At 37.9% G+C, this 23,728-nt stretch overlaps 1 protein-coding gene across 1 annotated transcript; it reads left to right on the top strand.

Annotated features, from left to right (window-relative positions):
* Nucleotides 1-1,826: 1,826 nt before the first annotated feature.
* LOC139965465 (synaptotagmin-10-like) lies at nt 1,827-22,158 on the top strand. The gene is made up of 8 exons (XM_071967834.1): nt 1,827-3,035; nt 13,823-13,969; nt 14,898-15,228; nt 15,941-16,044; nt 16,937-17,143; nt 18,826-18,946; nt 19,453-19,601; nt 20,469-22,158. Exons 1-8 carry the CDS (start codon nt 3,033-3,035, stop codon nt 20,628-20,630), a joined length of 1,224 nt encoding a protein of 407 aa, XP_071823935.1. The 5' UTR covers nt 1,827-3,032; the 3' UTR covers nt 20,631-22,158.
* The last annotated feature ends 1,570 nt before the right edge of the window (nt 22,159-23,728 follow it).

The raw sequence follows: 23,728 nt of genomic DNA, 5'->3' as shown, positions 1-23,728 counted from the left end.
TGGATCGTAACAAAACAACAAATCCTCTGATTCGATCTTACAATGGGGCCAAACCTCGCATTCCCATTCATACTGCGAAGGCTGGATACGCGCCTGGAGCGATCCCACGTGCATTTCATTTCCAGTACAATCTCCACCTTCCCCGCACGGCAGGCCTACGGTACGAAGAAGCGAGAGAACCCACAGACTACATAGGCCTACTGACAATTTGTCTTATATCAGTCATTCGTATCTCAACGAGCAGCCACCATGGCCTCGGCTGACTGGTGCCAGAAAAAAATTAATTACGTGGTTATATCCGAAGATGAATACTGAAGCTGAAAGAAAAACTGGAACTAATTGATATAACGTATCGGTACATAAATTATGACTTAACCAAGGAAATTGAAATTCCCTTCAACGCCCGACCCATCATCAGTTTTCACATCCTCCATCCCCTGTGCTAAAAAATCAATAGGAACCAACATTGTCATTTTAAGTTATAGAACATCCGATACGCCTCTTTAGCAAATGAACAAAGCCCCTCAGAAGGTAAATGGATCACAAGCTTTCAGACTTGTAAATTATTTTGTTTTCAAAATGTTGCCGTCATGATACAGACTGCAGCAAGGCAGTCCTCAATGAATGTTGATGACGCCACAACTCGTCATCGTTGTATTTTCTAGTGGACACCGACGCCACTCCACCGCTATCGCAAAGTCTCCCCACCCCTTCACCGCTCCGTGTATCCAGCAAACGCAGAAACATTATTAAAACGTTATTAAAACGTTTCGTCTTTTGTTATGATAACGTTATTTGTGGTGTAATAAATATGTCACGAAAACGTTTTCAAGCTATTATTTCAAAACATTTGTTCGTTAAAACATTAATATAACATTAATATCTCATAAAAACGTTTTGCAGACGTTTTTATAACACCACATTTAACGTTATAAAAACATATTTTAGAGGCTCTTTTGAAAATGTTATGATAACGTTTTGTGGTCCCTTCAGCCTTGTACCCTACCTATAGCGCTAATCGTTATAAACTTGTCTGTCAAATCAAGGTATATGTATGCCAAAGCACCTGACCACTGCCTTATATATCGCAAATTTTGTACATCAAGAGCGAACCTTCGGGAGGACCTTTTTTCATATGTGGTTTGTTATGATCGGTTAGTCAGATCATGGAGCTATAAACTGTTTATAGCTCCATGGTCAGATGGATCAATGATCTGTTTGAGTATGCAATGGCCGAGATAATAAAGATGTTACCTACAGTTGTCCTGAAGGGACATGAATGGTTTGTAGGACGTACAATTATTATGTTACCATAAACATGATATCTCTATCACAATACAATGTAAGTATTTATATAAGGTTAATTACTTTTCGATTCATGTTTTAAAAAAAGCCAAATTTGGTCCAATTGCCAGTTTTCTATAAATTGTCATTCTTCACCACAACTTACACTTACACTAAACGCAGTGACAACATGTCAAAGTATGATATAAATGTGTCCTACATTGTCAACTTGACACTACCATGTTGACATCTTGTTTGACAAAGGTTAAACACATAAACCGGGATGTCGATCGTGCTATATACTAGAACGTAATAACTTGAGTCGATATATGCCTCATCTGTCCCTTCAGGACCACCGTAGGTATGTCAATACTTATCAACCGCTTTCTAATATTCACGCCAAATTTGCAACCGACTCCATAAACATGGCACAGACACTCGCTAAATTGGAAACAGTACTCTGCCAGCCATTTTTATGTCAGGCTTGACTTAGTGTGACTACATGTGCAACGGATTATTGAAACTGACGAGAAACAAAAAAAGCGCCTAAATGCACAAAGCTATTTTATTTACCCTGTAGTGCTATAAAATATATAAACATATACAAATAAATTAATCAATAACTGCGTATCAATGGTAATTACCTACAGGTGTTAACATCTGTTGCTTAAAAAACATTGACTTTCGTGATATTTGACTGGCTTAAAAAAATATATATATATAACTGTCCTTGAAAGCTTTAACATGTAGTGAGAGCCAATAGAGGTCTTTGCAGCTATCAAAGCCCTATTTACATCGCCTGATCATAGAACCGTACGTTAATACTTTTAAGCTCAAATCGTAGAACGCCGTTTCCCTGCACAACTGCTTGGTATATATATATATTATATATGTAAAGTACCTTTTATCTATCTTTACTTGTCCTTTAACACTTGACGATTTTTTTCCCACCATTAACAGCTGAAAAATTATTATTGAGAGGATTTCGAATCGTACGTAGAGCAATTTATTGTTATTACAGTCTTTTATGTTGGAGTTCGAAAAGATGTAAAATTCTTACGCGATCTTCGAAAACGCAAAACAAATATTTGATTGCTTAAGAGCTTTCGTCTATGGACATTTTTTAGCAATTATATGTGTGGAATTGTTTGTATACGTCCATTGGCAGCTGATGGAGATGAATTGTGCGTACTAGATGTAGGCCAGATTTTTCGGAAATTACAGATCCCAGAAGAGAAATTAAAGAACAACTTAAGACGCTGATTTTTCGTTCAAATAAAGAACTGGATTTATCTCTCTTGTTTTTACCGTTTTTCGTGAATCATTCGGAAGAAAAAGAAGATGTTTGCGGATATATGCAGGTTTTAATGTGTGTTTAATTATTGAAGGATGTGTGCGTGTGTGATTTTTATGTGTTCAAATATGGAGTAGTAGAACTGAGTTCGTGATAGGGTTAAAATAATTAAAATACCTGCTTGTGCCACGAAGTATTAAAAGAACAATACAAAGACCGCAAGTGAAGTATAGAAAGAGATTAAACTCTTCATCTTATTTTCGTTCGATCGTTCGTTTTGGGGATGAATATTCAAGGAGTTTCTGTTTGAGAATTAACGAGAAAGACAAGGTACCAACAGGCAAATACAGTCGAGAGGGACTTAAACAGTGGAGCTATTATTGTTGAGAGTCGACATCACGAAGTTTGATCCATTTGATATCAATTTACTGGCGGAAATTTTGTTTCCTGAAATATGGTGAGTAAAAGAAGGTGAAACTTTACTTGTTAGGTAATTAAGAAAGTTGTTGTAATTATCGTTTTTTATTCAATCAATTTCATGTAAATTAGTACACATAAAAAAAAACCGCGACGTTTCTTTTCCAGACATGTTATGAAAGTACGATGATTCAGTAGGCTGAATTAAGTGTACTAGCCACGAGTCGGGCCCGGAAAAGATGCACCAACCCCCACCCCCCCCCCCCACCCCGAAAAAAAGAGAGCAAAATCTGACATTAGTTCTGCCGTTTTCTAAATTTGGAATGTTACCTCGTATTATTCTGACAGTGTTGTGACAAGTCATTTCACTGACTCAGTCTCGAGTCACATCTTCTGGTCAAGACGACTTGTCTCGAGTCACCACTCCCAAAAGTAAGTACTTGATCAAGCGACTCCAAACTGAACTGAAAACGACTTTCTGGACTGAAGTCACCACGGACAAAATGACTTCAGTTCACCGGGAGGTGTGTCAATGCTTAGCAATCGAGTCAGCTGTCACGGAAACGAGTCAGCTGTCACGGAAACGAGTCAACTGCTAAGGACAAGTCTTGTCCAATATCATGCACGAGTGTTCTGTGTTATGTCAAGTCAATGACTCCCTTGAATCGAGTCACATTTTCTGCCGAGTCGACTATACGGTCTCGAGTTACTTGAAACTTTTGACTCGAGTCGAAATGACTTGACTTCGGTTCACTTCGAATTAATGCAAGAACTTGAGTCAAGGCAAGGCAACGAGTCAGGGGTAGCGACTCGAGTCTTCTTTTTGAAAAAAATATTAATATTACTGTTGTCATTCACCACCGGAAGGTATTACCATGAAATAGTAATATGCTGTAACAAATTGATAATTAAAACACATTGTCACTATATGGATGCATATTAATCATATTTTCTAACCCTAGACGGCTAGAAGCAAAGTCAATACTACTTTCATAATTACTGACAAAATATTGAACTTTGGACATGTAATGTAAATGTGTCAAATTAGACCTTAAATAAAATTAATGCTATAACTTGTGAGTGCGCAAAAAAAAAAACAATCTAAAATAAGATAAAAATAACAAATTAAGACAGTTATTAAAATGTCAATTCAATTGAGATTCTGACACTCCATAAAAACTTAACGTTCTTGGTATGAAAAACAGGGTGCCTTCTTTTGCCAAAAACAAAAGTGCTGTCTAGAGTTTATAGGTCTATGGGTATACATTGGTGATTAGACCTATAGGTAATTTGGTAATCTCTATATGAAGTTACTCGTTGTGACTTGTTTAAGTCAATCGGATACTGAATCAAGTTGACTAACTTTGACTGGGGATTTTTTTTTTATCAAAGTTGACGAATATGTGGACTTGACTAGTTGACTTTAAGAGACTGCTAACTTGACCTGTGCAAACTATAGAACCGTTAATAACTCGAATGCAGTCGATCGCAGTTGACTTGACTTGAACTTAACTTGAATTAACTTTTTGACTTCGGATTTGATTCTTGGTGACTTGTTACAACACTACGCTCTGACGTAATTTATTTACATACTGTGTCGTAAAAACTAGTGGCCTGTTCATAATTGTCGATTAGTAAATCGTTACACATAAAATTTAATGTATAACGGTATAACTATAGTTACAATGAAAATTGTGCTATTTCGTTTCTGATACTTTAATGTGATGCTATCGTATTAAAGTAACAAGTATATCATTTTGAGATCATAATCAAATACAACACGAAGTGAAGCTCAAAAAATAGGACACCATTTTACATACGCATTGCCACTATATAGGCCTCCAGTCTAGCAAAAAATAAATGTGATAGGCCTCGATCCCCACCTTCCTCAAGAAACCAAAAAATACAGTAATGCCCCAGCCGCCATCATTAAATGCATCATTAAAGTTGATATCAACTAAAAGTGCAAATTTGAAGGTGGGAGGGGAGGTTGTTTTACAAATTCAAGCTATGGGCATTTGGATCTGCTCGCGTCAGTTTCTTTCACTTATATATTTAGACTGCCAGCCCCCCCCCCCCAAAATGAACTGAATGAAGTATGGGAGAGTTCGGCCAGTGTATATGAGACAGAGAAGTCATACCAATCGATTACCCACACCCTCGCTAGGAAATATCAATAAAAGCTATTCTTCTATGTGAAAGATTTATGCGTAGGAAGTGTGTTCGTTTGGTCATAGAAATAAACGAGTTTCCAACTGGATAACAACGCTATATACATCATTATTATTATTAAATGCAATTTCTATGTAGTATTTATCTCTACAATGTACCCTAAATGTAATAAGAAGGTGATTTAAGCATAAAACATCGACGGAAGTACCTCCCCCGACCCACTTGACTTCCCCACCCCCACGTGCCTGCTCCCACCCACATGTGACTTCCACTGAAGTAGTTTATAGAGATTATTGCATAAATACGTTCATTCAGTTACTGCCGTCATTTGGGAATAATTCCAGGAGTGTCCATGATTATATATGGAGTCAAAGTGAGAAGAAGAAAAAAATCAATACTATATATGCATGCAAGCTTCAATTAATTTGATTCGAAGTTACCGCAAGCAACACATTTGTGCCCCCCCCCTTTTTTTCCTTTAGTGACATATCAAATCTTTTTTCTTTCTTTCTTGAGTGGCATATCAAAACTAAAATTATGTCAATATTCATCCTTTGAAGGTACCAAAACATAAATCGAACCAACAAAAGACCTTTTTTTATAGTCTGCGCTCATTTTCATATACTGTATGCAAGTCGGGAGCATTCAATCGTTAAACATTCAACAGAACTGTTTTCAGTCAAACATATAGGGTACGATTTCAACATTTACAAAAGAACAGTCGGAAATAAAATTGGGTTAATGTATAGTATTCTTATATTGCCAAAATTTTACATTAAAATTTATAGTTTTTCAACATGTGTGTCTCTTCTCTTTTATGTTTTAAACTTAATAAACGTCTGAGTTTAAAAGCATTTTTTTTTTGTAGTGATGTAGTTTTACTTATCGATTTATTGATTTCATACTGTGTGTATGTATGTGTGTGACAAGGGATGCAAACATTGCTTTTCAAATGTGATGTCTATAAGTACTTTTCATCAAATATATGTTTTTTTAAACAGAGCACGTATATCACACTTTTATTACTTGCTTCTTCACTAAGATTAGTATAAATCCTTTGGCCTTGGACTTTTCAATCATATTACTGGCTTAACGTTCATGTTTATAGGTTTACCATTCTAATTTATTTGTTTGTTTCTTGGGGGTTGTTGTTTGTTTTAGTTAAATTATCGTATTACAAGAAATTTATGTTGAGAAGTTTTGAAGAAAACTAAAACATTTTTTCGTGTGTGATAAGAAAGTTATGAAGCATCGCATATGGGGTTGTGGGAGGATGTTGACAGGGTAAATAATATCTACAATTGCATTCTTACGAGCCCACGTGGGGTAGGGAGCAAACAGGGTTGGTGTAGACTATATGAACAGTTTACTCCATGTCTAACTGCATACTCGATTCTCATATTAAAGACAATGATTTTTTTTTTGAATTTCATTACACATCATTCTAAGTTATACCTACATCAGTGACTATACTTAGGTCCATCCTACCCCTCCCCGCTCCCCCTCCCGAGGTGAGTATGTGGGTGGGGAAGGAACTCGGCAGGGGCAGGAGGAAGGGGCAGGAGGGAAGTTTATTTTACCTCTTTAATTCCCGAAAAGTAAGTACCTTAAGGTAAAGAGACTGCAATGATATATATATACACACATACACACGCACAAATATATCTTTATATTATATATAGAGTTTGCTTAAATTTAACCGGATACAAGTTTAATAAAGTTAGCTAAATAACATTTCAGACTTTTCCCGATTCGGAAAGTAGAATGCACATCTGGCACTAATGACTATAGTCCAGTATAGCAGCCTGTGTTATGCATATTTGTAAATTACCCAATTATTAAAATGTCAACAAAATGAGCAGTTATTTAACCATATCAACCCACACATCGGTTGAAGTGAAATCATATACTTAAAGAATAAAAGTAGGACGTAATCATTTTTTTAGCTGACATTTTGGCTTTTTTGTTTCGATAAACGTATGTACGTGATTTCTAACAGATCGAGAAAAGCACGTGATAGCTTCTGTTTTAGACATGCATCATGGTGTAGATGAACTTCCATTTGGTCTTTTTTAAAGAAACAAGTCAGTCACTTCGAAACTTTTATCAATCATATTATATGCTTTAGACAAAACGAATGAATTTCGGTTACGCTACCTACATCCCTATACAGGTATATAGAAATCAATTTCTTTTCAATCTCCGCGATTCTAACGCGTATCTCTCTATGCAACCACTTTTTTTCTTCTGTTGAGTGTATAGAACATGAATAGCATACTATATATATTAGTAATGCATGACAAAGATCATATAGCCAAGACACATAGCATGTAAGTAAGTGTACAACAAAGATGGCTATAGCAAGGCTATAGGAAGGGGAGGGTGGAATGGTTGGTGCCGCCTATGACATCATATTTCTAACTCCTATGCATGCGACTGTCTTTCTCCTTGAATAAGATCAAGTATCGAATTAAAGACGAACAAAGATAACTTTTGTAATCTCATCGACCCCCCACCCACCCCAACACACCCCTCCCGCCCACTCTAATGATCGGGAGATATCGATCAATATATAGACAATTTGAAGGCATATTTTCTGAAATGCCCATGCTCTCAAATCCCAACCCCAGGGAGCTATAGTAAATACGGATCTTTACGTTCGACAGATTTATGAACCAGCCCAAACGAGAAATCCCTCCCACCTCCCACTTCCCACTTTTATTAAGAATCCTATACGAAAGTAGGGAGAAGACAGACAAAAAAATAATAGAAAAGTAAAATAATATTAGTATGATCATAATATTTAAGTATAACAAAGAGCCGAAGACAAACCCAAAGAAATTTTTTTAAAAAATCCCGGAGTTGATCGTGAAAGCCCTTCCCTTCCAGTGACCAACCCTCTCCACCCGAAAATTCGAACCATTGTGCGTTACTGCCTAATGGAGTTGTCAAGTTACAATACGTATGGAGTGTTGAGACAGACAGAGTGGGGGGGTGGGTCTTTTTGTGGGCTGGGGGGTCTTTTTTTGTGGGCTGATTGGAGAGAGACGATACAAGGAAATGTTATAACATCCAGAATGCATAAACATTACATAGGCTAAAATCTGAATTAATGCGAGTGAAACAGAAATACTTTAACGTGCTAATCATTGACACAGGTAAGAGAATAAACATTCCCCTGCCCCCTCGCAGATTGCAAAGTCAACCTACTCACACTTCTCTGAGAAAATAAAAAAACTAATTTGGGAACGGTCTGTTATATTAGCCCACTCATTCCTACATTCCCGACATGCGCAGATGCACATTACAAATTGATTTCCGTCCATAACGTACGTATGGGAGGCACAGAAGAAGGCCAAGAAAAATAGAAAAAAGGTCATCTTGGTATTCATTTCCCACCGGTAGGATCGACAATTTTACTGGTAAATTGATGGAAAATATCCCACGGGGTTGTTTTTGCCTTTCCCCTTTTCAGGTGATTAAAGATTGTTAATATAAAAATAAAAGGAATGGGGGGGGGGGGCGTCATGATTTGGAACTTGTAGTCTTTTAAGTCAGTGAGTCTCTTAAAGCTGTGTATATAGGCCTAATGTCATAGGCCAATTATATATAGGTTTAGTAGTTTAAAGGCCAATCTTGGTAGCCGGTTGCCTTCTGTATAATAGTGTATTCCATCTACACCAGAATCAGTATCAGGTTTCTTCAGCTATGCTAGTTGCCATGTATATAGGTTGTTTTCTTCTATAACTCGTTCAAAAGTTACAATACTATAGTGCTACTTAAGTGGGTAACTTAGACCAACAATTGAAGTTAAACTATAAGATTCAAAATTATGGCGAACTATGGTGAGCTGGACAAGAACACTGGAATTTTTTTTTTTTGCGAGTTTCTTTGTGTGTCCTCCCCCCGCCCCCCTCATCTCCCATGGGTGTTCGGTGGGGTTGCCCGTTACCTGACTAAACAACCTAACGGGGAAACACGCGAACACATTACCGAACCCCTTTCCAGTTGGTGACCGCGCTGCTTGCCTGCCTAATGGGTTTTGAATCATAGGGTTCCTATACTAAACTACAAGTAACAATTATTCCAGCGAAAAAACAGTAAAATGTTTGAGTCGCTTTTGAAAATTTCCCGATGATATACTAAACTCCTGTGTCATTCTATTTTATCAGCTTGATTAGTTAAGTCTCAAATTGAATAAGTGAGGTGAAAAAAAAGTTGCACTCTACATTAATAACACTAATGTGAATAACGTTTCTGTGAGGAAACAAAATGTTGACAACCACATGAAATTCAGTCATAGTCATTAAAGGATTCTTTGGTGGTAAAAATATCTCGAAAAATATGTTTTAGCTTAGTTAATTGCAATTAACTGTTTTACTTCTCCAACGTTGGATAAAGTTTTGATAAAAAAAATGAACTGATGGAAATAGCTGTTGAGAAGAAAAAAAAACGTTATTTCATTTGGGGAAATGATAATAATTTTTATTTAAATTATAAGAATACATATTATATTGAATGTTTTTCTCTAGGGGTAGTATTTGTAGAATTAAAAGTAAAATTGTAGTTGTTAATAATACCTATTAGTAGACTGAATACTTAAGTAAGTCTAAAACTGACATCACATATGCTAACTGTGAGCCACCTGTCATTGAATCGTGCGTATAGTAGGTACTTTAACTTCGTTAATTATTTTGATTTTAGTGACAGGGGTAGTATTAGGTTTGCAATGTTTAGTTTATAAATACACATACTATAGGCTACTAGCATTACTTGCAACTTGACTAAAAACATCGTTTAATATTCATGATGTAAATCTGAAAAGAAAGAAAAAAGGCCTGAAGAAACAGCCATGTAGCTTGGCCCCTTTGTATAATGTCCTACCATATCATGCTTCAAAGCACTCGTACTGACAGTAAAAACAGTTCCTAACCTTTATCTGATTCTAATGCTAATACCACTTTATACTGGCCTCCCATATCATGCTTCATAGCACTCGTACTGACAGTATGAACAGTTCCTAACCTTCATCTGATTCTAATGCTAATACCACTCTATATACTGTCCTCCCATATCATACTTCAACAGGCCCTCATACTGACAGTACAGACAGTTCCTAAACTTTAGCTGATAGAACATGAATATTCATACTGCTCATACTGACAGTACGAGTGCTCTGAAACCGGGCCGTGACAGTACAACTTAGAAAATAATTGTCCCAATTGGGAGAGGGTAAAATAAAACATCACATGCTCAGGTTACGTAGAGAGCTCAGGGGTACGCGCATAGAGTAACATCGCAACCCCATATTGGCTAATTGATATACTTTCACATTCGCAAATCTTAAAGGTAATCAATACTGGCCCCAAGTTTCAAGCATGCTAAATTTTGCTACAGGTCCCCCACCCCCCCCCCACCCCAATTTCTGGAGGTTCTGATTCTGCCTATAACTCCCAGCAATTGAGGATTATTTAAAACAAAAAACAATAACATATCTTATTGTGGATATCTATACTGTAGAGTGGCAGTGATATTATTGATGTAATTTGAGCATGGTTGGCGTACCATTATCCGACTTCCCAGCATTGGGGTGGGGGGGGGTGGAGGGGGGCAATACTGATGACCTTTAAAATTTGTCTATAGTCTTTTAAATGAGTCTGTTAACATGCATCAAAATATCTCGGGTCCATATAATGATAATGAATTAGCCTTTGGGGTGTTCTTTTTAAATGAATATATTGGTAAAATCTGTAATTTGCCAGCAGTTATTCATTTTCGGTTGCACATGCCAGATGGGACCGGGGCATGATTTACAAACTAAAAGTTAAAAATACGGGGGAGGTTTACGGTAAACCAGGTTATACACACTTACATGAACGTTGTCTCAATGCTCATGAATAGTCAATTTTACGTCAAATCTGAAGACTTTGAACATTCCATTCTTCTGATGTCATAATGGATTCATGGTTTCTGTAAGGAATGAACATAAAACCATCCTGTCATGTACACTGAAATGACATATGTTCCCTTATACATTTTTTTTTTACCATTTTGTCTTTGAATTTTAAAATTGAGTTGGAGTATCCAAGCAAAACAAAACGTTGCTTTCGTCTGCACGACAATGTCAAGGAATTATTCTATAAGACTAAGCTGTATTAGTGATATCCAGAACCTGGCAAACTGCCAAGTGAAGGTCTAGTTCAATTAGGTTTGCTGTTAATTTTCAACCCAATACTCGCCGCTACGTCAATTTAAATCTATATTCTGACTTAGTCATCTGATTACAAAAATCAATTGGTCAATTTAGTCCTCCCACCCATGCAGGACAGCCGCATCACCGTAAAGGTCAAATATCAGACCTTCTGATGACGTCATAGCTGGTCTTTTGTGAAGTGAATGTGTTGTTTGCAGTCTAGTGATGAAGGCAATGCCGAAGGATTTGTTGATTTTGAAAGAAACGGGGGTGGGGGGGGGGGGGGGTCGGGGGTTAGTTTCGCACGTGATCTATAAGAAATCACCAATATTATACCGACTGTAAGTTTGAGAGGGAGTGAGGGGTGGGGGTGGGGGTACCGCAAAGGGAAAAAGAAATAATTGTTACTGAACAATGCCGTTTTATTGAGCTCGGTAATTTGTATTACTGGAATTTGTGGTATATATGAATCCACAGAGGATTCATTTTGTTGAAATGTTTGATGTCACTGTGCGGTTTGCACCCCCCCCCCCCCCCTCAATGTAAAGTCACATATTCCACTGCCGCAGAATCCTTACCCCTTCCCGTCCCGATTGATATGCTACCGTATAGTTTATTATTTATAAGAGTAAAACCACCTGAAGATTACTCGTTTGCTTGTCGACGTTGAACAGTCCAATATATATATATGAGGAAGGAGACATGTTATATTATTGAGAACGAGAAACTTGTTGACAAATTATCATTCTAGGGTGCATATATACAAAAGCATGTCACATGTACAAACTGGCAAACGTGAATGGTGCGTCACGCACAATGACATGCGCAGTTGAAATCATATGAGTTGGTTTTGAAAGCTTGCTGAAACGAGTGCGTTAAAATTCGTTCTCCTGGGTTTATGGTAAAATGCAAACTGTACCATTCATAATGCTGTACAGGGACGTGCATCAAGATCTTTCTCGGTACGGTACGATTTTTCTTGAACATAGCTGGTTTCGCCGTAAGGCGCTTCAGCGGCGAAAGCCCTGGCTGGTAAATATAACCTCCGTGGTTTTAATGAACTGACAAAAAAAAATGAGATTTTGTGAATATGAATTTTGGGGGCTGGGTCGGAGACAAACGTAGCTGGAGGATGACTGGAAGGGAGTATGTTTTTAAGGGGGCCGTGGCTATTCTTACAACTAGTTGTAACAATTATTTATAAACTATTCTTACGACAAATGCGAATTCAAGCGCAGTAAAGTAAATAAAGCAACTGCGCATGTAGTAGGGGTAACCCTAACCCTAAACATAACCCTAAACCTCAATGCTAACCCTAACTCTAACCCTAACCGGAAATTATTGTTACTCCTCGTCGTAAAAATAGTACTCCTGGTCATAAAAATAGCAACTGCGCATGCGTAGTCGGAAATTATTCTTATGACTAGTCGTATGAATAGCCACTTTGTTTTAAGGGAGGCGATAAATGGTGGCTGACTTCATAGGCTGGTCTAGTGCTGGACAATGGCAGGACTCTCAAGTTATAACAATTGCGATATCAAATTTCTTTCAAAATTTCATAAAACTTCTTATCTTGAAATACCTTCCCTGCCGTTTTCTGGGTTGCATCGAATGTATAACTGGACGTGATCCCTGATTACAAGGCATGCAAGTAACTGTGACTTCTGACTGGAGTCCCAGCGAAGAAATGGCTGTATAGGGATCGCCACCAACTAAGGGGTGGATAGCTCAGTTCGTAGAAGGCAGGGCTTCTAATTCTCACGTCACTTGTCAGAATCCTGCTCTAGCCACAAATTTCATTGCTCTCTTATCCAAATTCCTTTCTTAAATTTCTGTTGGCAGATTAAGCAAAATAAAATAAAATCGCACCTTGTTGCTTTAACGGTAGATTATAGTTAATATATAGCATCGATTCATTGCCCTCCTACAAGAAATTCTCTTCTTTTTTTGTTGTCTTGTTCTTCTACATCTGCAGTGACGTGAATTCATTTGAGGTCTTCCATAAATACATTAGCGCGAATGACCTACATAATTGAGCTACTAAAATAAGAAACAGATGAAGCATTTGTGAACTCTAATTTCCATTCTTACGAAGTAAAAATTTAATATCGAATCTTGAGGATATAGGAGTTTAAAGCGTTGGATTTAAGTCGAACGCCTGACTTGACAAACACCCACGGTCTGTAATTGAATGTTCTGTTTCAATAAGGCAAGTGTTATCGACATACATTTCAATTCAGGAATTGAGGACAGACCACATTATATATATATATATATATATATATATATATATATGTATATATATTAAATTAATATAGTATATATAAAATATATATAACTTCCCCCACCCCACCCCCACTACAATAGAAAAAAAAATGATAACCTTATATAAGTGAACGAACTACACGAAGACCTTTTTTTCTAAATTGTTTCTAAATTGTCTTCTCTTTCTTAATTTTAAGGTCGCCATGTTGTTAGTTTTAATCATTGTTGCAGTGGTCGCCATCTTGTGTTCTATTCTCATCGCTGTAATAATTCTACGATGTTTCAAGTCACAAAAATCACAAGCAACTGAAAAATCCAGCGTCAATATTCAACAGGGCCCACAGGTAAGGCTATCGTAATTATATTATGCTAATCCAACAGACACATTTCTCTATACAAAGTTTCAATTCCTGCTATTCCTTGTCACTTTCGGTGACCATGCACTGAAGAAGAGGTAGCATTGCTCGAAAGCTCTTCAATCACTCACTATAGGCCTATATATAGATATAGTGAGTGAGTGATTGGGAAGTAAAACATATTCGAATTCATTAAAAAAAATATTATTCAAATATGGTATCGCTTTGACAGTCAGTTGAGACAATTTCCTTATGCTAATACCACTCTAAACTGTCTTCTCATAGCATGCATCAAAGAACTCGTACTAGCAGTATGAACAGTTCCTACCCTTACACTGATTCTAATGCTAATACCACTCTAAACTGTCCTCTCTTACCATGCGTCAAAAGAACTCGTACTAGCAGTATGAACAGTTCCTTACCTTACTCTGATTCTAATGCTAATACCACTCTATACTGCCCTCTAATATCATGCATCAAAGAACTCGTACTAGCAGTATGAACAGTTCCTAACCTTACTCTGGTTCTTAGCTGATACCATTTCTATGCTGTCTGTCATATATTTTTCAAAGCACACGTACTGACAGTATGAACAGTTCATAACCTTAATCTGATAGAAACATGATATTCACACTGCCAATACTGTCATTACGAGTGCTTCGATAAAGCGGGACATGACATAACAGGACAGTATAGAAAGAATGGTTCCAACATACAGGTGTGGAAATTGGAAGTAGGGAGAAAAATGGGGGTGAAAATTTTACAAAGAGGTGCGAAGTAAATGGAAGAGGCTATACCTTCTTAGCCCACGACGTTAGTTTTTTGACGGGGGTATACGCGGTGCTATTTCGTGAAGATGAATAAAACTACAGTTTTTCTTCTATTTTCCATGTGTTTATTCATTTTCTTACTACAGTTTGTACTACCTTATCAGAAATATGGTACTGTACAAGCCGAAGAAGTCCAACCACCCTCCTCCTCTGGAACCGCTCAAGAATTCCTCAAGTCACCTTCCGCAAGTCCGGCTGACTTTAAAAATGACGGAAGCCCTGAAGGGTTATCTCAAAGTAAATCTTTTTACTCCGAATTTGGCGCTCTTCAGCCTGAGCTTTACGCACAAAAAGATGATGTGCTACACACTTCACTTGAGAAAGAACATGTCAAGCCAAAGTCGCGTCGAGGTAGTCTACATACAAAACTGAAATATGACTTTCGGACTTCAGATTTTGTAGTTAAATTGATCGAAGGTAAGACGTATACCCGCTCCCCCCCCCCCCCACCCTCCTCCTCACCTAAATAGTCGGCACTTCTTATTTCTCAGTCAGGTTTAATGGGCCATGGGAGGTGGGCCATGGGGAATAACGTGAAAAGAACCTCCTCCTCCTCCTTCTCCTCCAATCAATCAAACAAACAATATAGAATTTTGGTAATTAAGTGATATTCTTCATTAGTGTAGTATGTCCCTGGTATCCAAAGTGGGGATCGAGACTCCTTTTAGACTTGTCTCAAGAAAGAAAAAGAAAAAATTAATGTCGCCGAAGAAGTTCGGAAAATGGTAACAACAAATTGCCGATATATTTAAAACATAAAGAAGAAGAAAAAAACTTGTAAATAAATTACTTCAAAATTTGCAACATATATACATAACTCAAGTTTACAACTATAAGCACCCTTCCTCATTTAAAACTTTCACGAGGGGGTAAAGGGGTGTGGAATACCTCCACCCATTAGATCCCTTTCCCAAGGTCACAACATCCACCATCACTGGAGGGTCGCCAAGATGATGAAGGTGGAAAATTAGGGTCACCAAGTAAAATAGTTTGTACCCGGGGTACAAGTTATGTCCCCCTTCCTTTCCCCTCTGCTTATTCCTTACGTCATATTTATGTCATATCGAACTTTTCTTTGGAATAGTTTATTTTCTACATTTTCATTTTGTTTTTTTGGCGTTACCTATAGCAACTGATTTACCTGCTATGGACATAGGCGGTTACAGTGATCCTTACGTCAAAATATACCTTGAACCAGACGAGGAGAAACGAATGAGGCAATCCACTGTTCAGGTATACGTCATCGCATTAATTTGCATAGTCTCCATGAATTAGCATACTATTAATAACCTATGGCATGACAGCCAGTTTGGACAATTTTGCAATGCTAAATACCACTCTATGCTGTCCTCTAATATAGTGTTTCAAAGCACTTGTACTGATAGTATGAAAAGCTCCTAACCTTTACTCTAAGTAAAATAAGATAAACTGTTAGCAAACTGCTTATCCACTAAACAGCCTGTGTAAGAGAGTGTGTGAAAAGTAAGTTGGCCTGACATTTCGATTCTATCAGGATCTTCTTCAGAGGCTTTACTTTAATTCGAATGCTATTACCACTATATACTGTCCTCTCATACCTTGCTTCAGAGCACTGGTACTGACAGTATGAGCAGTTCCTAACCTTTCTCTGATTCTAATCTTAATACCACTCCATATTGTCCTCTAATATTGTGTTTCAAAGCACCTCGTACTAGCAGTATGAACAGTTCCTAACCTTTCTCTGATTCTAAAGCTAATACCACTCTATACTGTCATCTAATATCGTGTTTCAGAGCACTCGTACTAGCAGTATGAACAGTTCCTAACTTTTATCTGATAGAAACATGATATTCCTACTGGTCATACCATACTTGTAGTGCATAGAAAACATTGCCTCAACTGGATGTACTTGACGTAAAGTTGTTGATTTTGAAATAACAAACTGAACCACGTGAATAATGATGATATTTTACAAAAAATACAAAATAATTTCCCTCCCAAAATGAATGAAAAATTTCATACACAGAAAACCAGAACGTCAATTCTTCAGTTTGGTTTGAAGATGCAATCGTTACTTTTTTGAAATTTTCTCTGCAGAACTTTTCCATCATGATAGATATAATTATTTTTCTTTTTTCTTTGTCAGAGAAAGACATTAAACCCATCATTCGACGAGGTTTATAAGTTTCCAATAACGTATGATGAACTTCAAGAAAAGACACTCTGTATGAAAGTCTACGATTTTGATAAATTCTCTCGGCATGACGCAATTGGTGACGTCAAGATACGTTTATGTGACATAAACGTCTCACGCCAACTCGATGTTTGGAGTGATCTCGTCAAACCAGAAAGAGTAAGAACGAATATATAATTTTCTGATTGTTTTAATGAAATAAAAAGTATCGTGCTTGAAAATTCAAAAGTTATTTCTTGAACCATATGATTTGACACGTGGCAACTGTCCTACCTCTGTTTTGGATGATGAAAAGGACATGAAGCCAACTGGGGGGGGGGGGGGGGTCCAGGAGGAACTAGGACTGACTAAAAGTTTCCCTTTCCCATGTTTTGAAGTCATTTTCCTTATGTATGTTATGCAAATGTGAATACTTTATTCGTTATTCCATAATTTCTCGGTCCACTTAGTTGGCCGCGGGTGTCGGCCTGTAGCTCTCTGACGTCACCCCCTTGGCCTGCTGGGAAATGCGTGAAACAATTCTCGTCATATGAGACTACGAGAGATTAAAAGAAAGGTTACTGCTATCAGCTCATGTATACAATCAGGGGCGGCGGTCCATGATTATTAAGAAGGAGGGGTCATAGGTCTAGGTCTGTGTTGCTCCCGTAGAATAATGGAACATTTTAGGCGTATAAAGTGGTGCAGTCTAAGGCATATTTAGCCTATGAAATAGATATACAATTTGTTGTGCTAAAAAGAAAAATAGTTTTAATTTTATGAGTTTGGGGGTTGAACAAGAAGAGATATGCATCCCCCTCTCCTCCCCTCCCTACCCCCATCCCCTCCCCCGAGCCTGACAATATACTGTTTGCTCAATCTATCTATATCTATGGTTTCCTCTAAGCCTACATGTCCAAAAAAAAAGGGTTGCAACTAATTCTATTTTCATTTACGTTAATATGTAAATGGTTACTTCACCTATCTATCATATTTCATTTTTCTATCATCTATCAGATTATATTAAGTAAGATAATCGTTGTATCAACTTCGTTTGATATTTAAATGTAAAATTTGATGCAGGATCTTGCGTTAAATTTCGATATTTTCCTTTGATTACGTATATATTCATTACACTTGCTCCACTGCAACCCCCATCATCATGATCTGAATGACTCAATAGCGTCGGTGTTGTTTCAAGTAATCAGGAAGAAAAAAAGTATAAAAAAAAGGTGAAAAAATGTTTAATTGACCATTCAATTGATTTTCGCTTCGATTATGGCAAACTCAAAAAGTTTCCTCAGGAGCATAAATTTTGATATTTTTAACAAAATTATTACTCATCATATTCCTAAAGTCAATATTATTCTCTCAATGGACTACTTTGAAAGTTTTGGAATTTCTTAGGTGTTCTAACACAGTAAAATTTTACAGGGACGGATTCCGGATTTACAAAAAAAAAGAGGGCGTGTGACTCTCAGATCATTCAAGCCGACTCTAGTGGGTGGGTGGATGGGGATGGGAGTGGGTGTTTTCTCTCATGTAAAATTAACGTTTTTAAGATTTAAATTAATCGTTGCCTGAAATAGTGCATTATTGTGCGTATTTAAGTTATAATTAAGACTACACGGAAGCGATTGTGTTAATAACTACTTTTTATATTCCGTGTTGGGTTGAAATGGAGCAAGAGCTACAACATATATAAGTATATGTGGTTGTTATAGCCTGCGATTAACATTGCCATATAACAGTTGCGATCTCACTATTAGTTTTCGATATTTATGGAACGATTGGCTCTATGCTTATAGGCCAACTAATCTTTGTGATATTAATATTATATTATTCACTCCTGTTCTCAACAGCACCAAGAGGCACCAGGAGACTTGCTTTTCTCCATCAGTTTTCTACCCAATGCTGAAAGGTTGACGGTAGTTGCTCTGAGAGCCAGGAATCTAAAGGCTATGGACGTTAACGGATCATCGGGTAAACATCTTTACTAGAAGTTATTACCGTTCGGTTTGTATATTCAGATCACGCGACCTCGTTACCCCCCCCCCCCCCCCGTTACCCCATCCGTTATCTTCAAATAACGTCACATCTCCGATTGACATCAATGCAAACACCTTTCTGTGTGATATCAAATTTTCTACTGAGCGATAGATAAAGGGGGTTTTCAAAATGGTGTTATAATGCAAGGATAGGGGTGTGTGTGGGAAGGAGGGGGGGGGGGTGGTCACACCTTATCAGGAGCTCTAAATGGGCACGAACATAATTCTGTTACTAGAAGGCAACGTGAAAAATGTGTATATGTATATAGACGTTGTAGTTATTAGGCCTTCTTTTGCGGAGAAAGAACTCAAATGAAAGGTCGTTGTACGAAGGCATGGAGAGCATGGAGACCTTTATGGGTATCAAAGTGAATTCAGACCCCCACCCCCCCTCCCGACTTACATATCGTTTTAATTCTTTATATATTTCTCAATTTTCAGATCCGTTTGTGAAAGTATCTCTCCTCCAGGGAGACAAGCGGGTTAAAAGTAAGAAAACGTCCATTCAGTATAAGAACTGTGATCCGGTTTGGAATGAAGCAATCAGTTTCAACATCCCTTTTAAACAAATAAAGAAATACAGTCTAGAGGTAAGGAGACCTTTCGTTTGCTGTTTTCAGAATAATTTCGGCTTACAGTTCGAAGTTCCTTCCTTTCTTCCCCAAAAAATATTCTCGCAATGATGAAGTCGACACGATAAATCTGTGGGTGTGAGACGGATGTGAGGTTATGATTATGGGTCTATTTCTTAAGAGTTGAGAGAGGAATATTTCTGAGAAGTATATATGACAGACTGGACCCTCGGGTGTGTAGACATAACGACGTCAATCTCCACCTCTCTCTCCACCTCTCTCTCTCTCTGTTTATATATTTATAGTTTGAATTCAGCGGAGGCAAGGGGGGGGGGGTGGTGGGGGGTGGGAAGGGGGCGCTATCAAATTGAGATAGCGAAGGAATTCGGCAAGGTATTTATGAAAAAGCTACAACCTTCGGTATGTTCACAACGATATACATTTATCTAGTTGTATGATGACAGATGTGTTGGGGGGGGGGGATGGGGTAAGTGGGGAGAAGCTACAGTGTGTGCAAGAAAGTTTGCTAATATCATCTGCATGTGCATCACAATTGCACACTTTTGTAGTGTTCTAATTGTTTCATTGAAATCACCTTACCTATAGTAATCGAATGTGATCAATTAAAGCTATAGAGTTTCTATCGGGGTTTTTTTGGGGGGGGGGGGGTACGGGGGGTAAGGGTGGCGGTTGGTGGGATAGGGGAGTGTTCTTTCGTCTGCTCTCTACATTTTTCTTCCTTCTTCCCTTTCGAATTTCTCCTTACTTTTCTTCTATTTGTTTCTTTGTTAATTTCCTTCTCTGTTTTATCTTTTGTCTTTTCTATTTGTTTCTTCTTCTCTATGTTTTTTCGTTATTTATTGTTCTTGATTCTTTTCATTCCAGTTGCAAGTTTATGATTATGATGTACTGAGTCAAGATGAACTCATTGGTGAAACAACGACCGGTTTCGACAGCGATGAACTAGGAAAGACCCAATGGCAAGAGATGATGGATTTTCCAAGAAAACAAGTCACTGTTTGGCATCCTTTGAAAGAGGACCGGTAGAGCCAAGCTTATGTGGTCCACAAGTTAACCCATATAAGTATACCCCTACCCAAAATTTCCTCCAATTACCTCTACCCAAATTACACCTAAAATGTGTTCTTGTAAATAGTTCTCTATGAAACGAAATGAAACTATGTATGAGTAGATACTGTACATTGTTTGAAAGAGGTGATTAAATGAGTACATAAATCCATGACGTCACAAATGAAGCGCGCGTCAAACGATCTTTCTTCTCCCCTTCTGTGTGTCTTGTCTGATTTTGCTATACAGTGGGGGCTTTGTTTGCATAAATATGCATTATAATACAAGAAATTGATGATTCCTGGACAGGATATCACGACCACACAAAGCGATATCAATTGCTCAGTCATATCATCTAGATGACAGAAGTGATATCGCATACATTTATGACGTCACACACGGACTACCTATCAAAATGGGTTTTGTATATACGAAGACAATGGCTTTAAACTAATTCAACCCATTGTGAATTTTATTTTACGTGTAGGGGCACAGGAAGGGATTCGGATTGGTGGGCCTGGTGAATCTGTATAAGCGATGGGGATGGGGATGGGGTAAGGTAATGATCAATTATCAATCTGTGTCTTGGACATGGGTCTTTGAACAATGCTGCTATATGATTACAAATATTGGTGTAAAATGGTGATATATCTATATTTTGAGATCTTTAAAGTAATTTTTTAATGAAATTTTTAATTTTATCCAGGAAGCGTAAGGAAGAAAAACCCCACTATGATCGAGTAAATTATTGATGGAGTGTATTCCCCTATCTGTCACACCCTTTCTGGTGCTTATATTTGACGTGGTTTAATTAATACATTGAAATTGAAGATCTGATCAGTTAATTCATATTAAATGCAGCTCTTTTGTTTAAAATAAACGAATTCAAACATATAATTTATCGTCTTCGTCTTCTGCTGCAGTTAATCAGTTGTTATTTGTGGCATAATTAAATAAATAACAGGTGTTTTATTGGAACGATACTTTTTAAGAAAAGTCTCCCAGGAAAGAACCTGGGCTACCAAACAACTGATCCGCTTTCAACCCCAGTCCCCTTGCATCGGGACTGTGACTGTGTGATCATCGCCGGGTGTGTTTCACCATTCCCCTCGAAAGGGAACAGATACTACACATGATTATAGCCAAAAGGCCGAGAGGGGAACGAAGGGCACACGGGAATCGGGCCTAGTATACAAACAATGAGAGAAATGATCGAACATTTTCCAATCTCGTTCATTAAAAGACTTGGGTCACGTGATGAAATGTTTGAAGATCTTCTTTTTTCTTTCGGATTACCCTCGAAAAATCTAAAAATGGTCGCCAGTGTCAATGAAACTATAAATGTGCCCCTTGGTCCCCATCTACAAACCCATCCGTGGCCATGGAAAATGTCTTTATGTCCAGAAAATCTGTCAGTACATTTGGTAACCATGTCTGTCCTCATCCCACCACTACACAAACAAACATAAAAATCAAATTAAAAAACACTTTCGTTTGATAATATCCATCTTCCTTCTCCACCCCTCCCCACCCCGCCCTCCCCCCCCTCCGCCCACCCCGCCCTTCAGCTCTATCATGAAGTCGGAACTGTTAATATACTACATTAACTAAGCATTTACTTTGTAGAGGTTATATGTACAACTGATATTGATTTTATGGAATAACTACATATTTAAGCTGTACCGGTACAGCTAGGCCTATATTTGGGTATAGAATAAACACATAGTGAAATGCTCACTAGTGTCATTTAAAGAGTCGATATATAACATTATGCACTATTCAGATTCTCGTTAATCTAATGAGACAGACAAGGATATTTAATATTTACACCGTGATCTCTATCAATCCATTCTGTCTCAATACTTTCCCATGGGAGCGTATCAAGCAATCCGAAAGAATTTCACGAAAAACACCATTCATAGATGTGATTTTCATCGTAGATGGACACCTGACGGAACTACTGGTAGTAGCATGCATGCAGACGTCACCATTATATCGTTGAATCTCACACAGATTTTCTTTGATGGACTTACAATAACCTATATCCCAACCTAGGACTGAACCACATCCCCAATCAAATCTTTCTGGATAGCAGGTATTGTCCAGACTTTCCCCGATAACTTGATCGAAATCGTCTCCAACGTCCTCTTCTGTTTGACAAGAACCGTTCTTGGATACCTCTAGCGTCAAGCTGTCCTCACCTACACGTAACGTTACACTCTCTCCGTCTTCGTCGATGGTATCTACGATAAACTGATACTTATCGTTCGTCACTAACGGTGGCGTTAGACGGTTCTTTGCGTCTGTCATCTCCGCAAGTACGAGTAATCCCGAATGTCCATTGCTCCGGTAAGGGATGGCAAAATACAAACTTTGGTAAGTCGTTTCTAACCGGTCTTTCAAATCACACGGTAGGTAGTCCAAATCCAGTTCTTCGATAGTTCCATAGGCTACGAATATTTCCCCGTAAAGAGATTGGTCGTAATCTGCCGATGGTAGGGACTCTGGAAGTGACAGGCTGACGTCTGTTTTATAAAGCCATAAAATTAGGAGAAGAGAGATAAAAATGTAATTAGCAGGTGAAGATCCAGGGGTGTGAGAGAAATACCCCCCCCCCCCTCCCCCCACTCACCCCAGTCTTCCACCTCCACCTATACCATAAAATCTGGAAACAGTGAAAGAAAAATATTTCACGTCCATTTTTTGGGGGAAAAATATAAAATATAAAGAAAAGCTCACCGTTTCCACATTCAGTGTCACTATCTGTTCGATTTCTAAAACAGTTTGCAGAATATCGCGTGGAACAAGAAACCGGCCGCTTGTCGAAGAGATACGACACCGCCGAACAGTCGGTAACTCGTTGACGAAATAGGCATTATCTCTTCACAGAGGAAACTTAAGAGCAAGACTCGCCGAGACAGAGCGAGGACAGCCTCGGATGTAAAACGAAATTTGACCATGATTGACGATATTTTGTTCAGCCTATTTGCAGATGGAAGAAGCCAATTCACAGGCTATACTGAAACTTTTATTCTTTGTTCCTGGTATATATCTAATATCTTGATTTAATTTGCAAA

The sequence above is a fragment of the Apostichopus japonicus genome, chromosome 1 (assembly GCF_037975245.1).
Source record: "Apostichopus japonicus isolate 1M-3 chromosome 1, ASM3797524v1, whole genome shotgun sequence".
NCBI classification, from domain to species: domain Eukaryota; kingdom Metazoa; phylum Echinodermata; class Holothuroidea; order Aspidochirotida; family Stichopodidae; genus Apostichopus; species Apostichopus japonicus.
This window is presented reverse-complemented; position numbering and strand designations above follow the sequence as displayed.